Source organism: Tupaia chinensis, unplaced genomic scaffold, assembly GCF_000334495.1.
Source record: "Tupaia chinensis unplaced genomic scaffold, TupChi_1.0 Scaffold000605_1, whole genome shotgun sequence".
Classification (NCBI taxonomy): domain Eukaryota; kingdom Metazoa; phylum Chordata; class Mammalia; order Scandentia; family Tupaiidae; genus Tupaia; species Tupaia belangeri.
The window spans coordinates 2930489-2932204 of record NW_006160123.1 but is presented as its reverse complement, the minus strand read 5'-3'; the positions used below and the strand labels follow the sequence as shown (position 1 = coordinate 2932204).

At 37.8% G+C, this 1716-nt stretch overlaps 1 protein-coding gene across 1 annotated transcript in view; it reads left to right on the top strand.

Moving 5' to 3' along the window:
* KNL1 (kinetochore scaffold 1) overlaps positions 1 to 1716 on the top strand; it is a 74667-nt gene that overhangs the window by 29457 nt on the left and 43494 nt on the right. Inside the window, exon 8 of the mRNA XM_006158693.3 lies at positions 1225 to 1262. Within this exon, the coding sequence (XP_006158755.1) occupies positions 1225 to 1262 (38 nt within the window). The remainder of the gene's footprint in view (positions 1 to 1224; positions 1263 to 1716) is intronic.

Genomic DNA, 1716 nt, shown 5'->3' with positions numbered 1-1716 from the left:
TTTTTTGAGAGGTTTTTGCCATAGGGCGCGTGTGCTCACCAGAAAGACAGAGAGAGAGACAGAGAGACAGAAAGCAAGAAATCACCCCCCCAGGGGGGTTGGGCACGCTGCAATCCCTTCTTCTCCATTCTCCTCTTGGGATCTTGGGCACGCACGCAGACATGCCTGGCATGAGTTTAAGCCCCCGGATCCAGGACTCGAACTGCGACTACATGGGTGTCCAGCGACATAGCCATTACGCTAATTGCTATTCCCTATTTTCTTTTTTTTTTTTTTTTATGGCTATATTTCTGGAAAATAAATTATATGTGCGCGTGTGTGTGTGTGTATACACACATTATATATATGTATATGTGTATATACACATTATATATATAATATATACACATATATATGCACATTATATATAAATTATACATATGCATTATATATGTAATATATACACACATTATATATATATACATTATATATGTACACATACTATATGTATATACATATATATATAGACACACATACACATATGTGTGTGGATAGATAGATAGATAGATATTTTTAAATAAGCAAGCAGCACATTTGAAGGGACTTCAATATGTTTGTTAGAAGATGGGAACCAGCAGTTAGTGTAATGGCTATGTCGCTGGACTCCCACGTAGTCGACCACGGTTCGTGTCCCAGACCTGGTGGCTTAGAACTCACGCCGGGCGCATGTGTGTGCATGCCCAAGATCCCAAGAGGAGAATGGAGAAGGGATTGCGGCGTGACCATCCCCCCAGGGGGTGATTTCTCGCTTTCTGTCTCTATGTCTCTCTCTGTCTATCTGGCAAGCCCACGCGCCCTATAGCGAAAACCTCTCCAAAAAAAAAAAAAGTTTGTTAGAAGATGAAGATAAATAATTAGTTTAGGGACCAGCAGGTGACGCATAGTGGTTAAGGTGCTGGACACTCCCACATGACTGACCACGGTTCAAGTCCTGACCTGGTGGCTTGCTTTCTCACTTCCCCTCTTTCTCTCTCTCTCTCTCTGTGTCTCCCTCTGTGAAATTAAAAATAAGTGAATGAATAAATAAAATTTAATAAATAATTTTTTAAAACTTTCCTTTTTTTAAAAAAAAGGATTAGTTTATTTTGGTACAAAAAATTTTGAGATCTATTCATAGTTTTCCCATAATACCTATTTTCTATGAATTTGGAATGTACCTAATAAAAACTACTTCTTGATTTCTAGGAATCAGAATTCAGAAGATAATAATTGTGAGATTACTGGTGAGTATGGCCAGAATACTTTTTTTTTTTTAACCTCTCTTATATACATCATTCTGTTTATGCAGATTCCTTGGTGAGTAATATATTCAAAAACCATGGGGGGAAAAAGTAGAGCTTTGTTTTTTACAGTCTTTGATTGAAAATCTCATAAACTCTCCTCTCAAGCCTGTTTTCCCTGTTTTTTCTGTTTTGGATTCCTACTTATTCACTGAAGTCAGGACTCAGGGAGTAATTTTAAATTTTATCTATTCTGTCTCTTATATGTCTTGCAGATCTGTGTTACCTACTCTTTATTCCTTTGTCACTGCTTTAATTCAAGTCCTCGTCTTTTCTTGGGCTGTTGTATTTATTTTCTTTCTTTTTTTTTTTTTTTTTGAGAGTTTTTTGCTATAGGGCGCATGTGTTCGCCCGACAGAGAGAGACAGAGAGACAGAAAGCGAGAAATCACCCCCCC